The sequence below is a fragment of the Poromitra crassiceps genome, assembly GCF_964638095.1.
Source record: "Poromitra crassiceps genome assembly, chromosome: 3".
NCBI lineage: Eukaryota > Metazoa > Chordata > Actinopteri > Beryciformes > Melamphaidae > Poromitra > Poromitra crassiceps.
Window position 1 is genome coordinate 80,384,417 of NC_139625.1, and position 1,147 is coordinate 80,385,563.

The 1,147-nt window shown below is 46.5% G+C and overlaps 1 protein-coding gene across 1 annotated transcript in view; it reads left to right on the top strand.

Moving 5' to 3' along the window:
- Positions 1-529, top strand: part of fmnl2b (formin-like 2b) — a gene marked incomplete at both ends in the record, with an annotated part of 47,014 nt that extends 46,485 nt beyond the window's left edge. The window contains 2 exons of the mRNA XM_083632585.1: positions 54-177; positions 441-529. Coding sequence (XP_083488711.1) covers positions 54-177; positions 441-529 — 213 coding nt within the window. The remainder of the gene's footprint in view (positions 1-53; positions 178-440) is intronic.
- Positions 530-1,147: the final 618 nt, after the last annotated feature.

The window sequence follows — 1,147 nt, forward strand, 5'->3', positions numbered from 1 at the left end:
TTTGAAAAGGGTCTATAAACGGTAACTTATGAAACATGCCCCGCCCCCGTCAGAGCCCTTCACACAGGGGTCGGAGACAGCAGCAGGAGCTGCTCACTGAGCTTCGCAGACGACAAGGCAAAGACAGACAACACGTTTATGAAGGCAAGGACGGAGCTATAGAGGACATTATCACAGGTAACACACACACACACACACACACACACACACACACACACACACACACACACACACACACACACACACTCTCTCTCTCTCTCTCTCTCACTCACTCCCTCACTCACTCACACACACACACACACACACACACACACACACACACACAATAATGTAACCATTTATGACTGAAAATAACAGCTGGCCTCTTTTGGAGGGAAATGACATCAGATTAAGACTCTTGTCTGTGCTGTCATCTGATTGGCTGATTTTTCTGTCCGTAGTGCTGAAGACCGTCCCCTTCACGGCTCGATCGGCCAAACGCAGCTCACGCTTCTTCTGTGATCCCGCCCACTCTGAGGAGCACTACTGAGAGAGAGAGAGAGAGATCGTCGCTGTCGGGCGGAAATCTCGTATCTCCAAAGTCTGCTTTTTTCCCCCCATAAATGATTTATCAGGTACCCAAAAATAACCTGTGAAAGTTTTGGGTACTTTGGACCAGCAAAAGATGTTATATTACTGGTTATTATTGTTGTTATTACTATTGTTATTACTATACTAAACTATATAATGGGAATGTTTTCTCTTCCTTGTGAAAGATAGCTTTTTTGGAGATACAAGGTTCTGCCCGAGTCCGACAGCGACGGTGTGTGTGTGTGTGTGTGTGTGTGTGTGTGTGTGTGTGTGTGTGTGTGTGTGTGTGTGTGTGTGTGTGTGTGTTTGAGGACATCTCTTCAGCTGGCCACTCCCACTTTTACCAACGGGACCAATTAGCACTTTGGAGATTTCTCCAATGTTTTCTCTTATTTTTATTGGGTCTCGGCTCATTTGATGTTTGTGTTGTTGGGATTCAAACTAGCAACCCATCAGAGCTGGAGAGCAGAGAGAGAGACAGACCCTGGTCCCCAGAAGACACCTGGCCCAGACTAATGTAGCAATAGCCGCCATTTTACACAACAGAGAGCCGAAAACCAGACTCGTGTTGCTATCA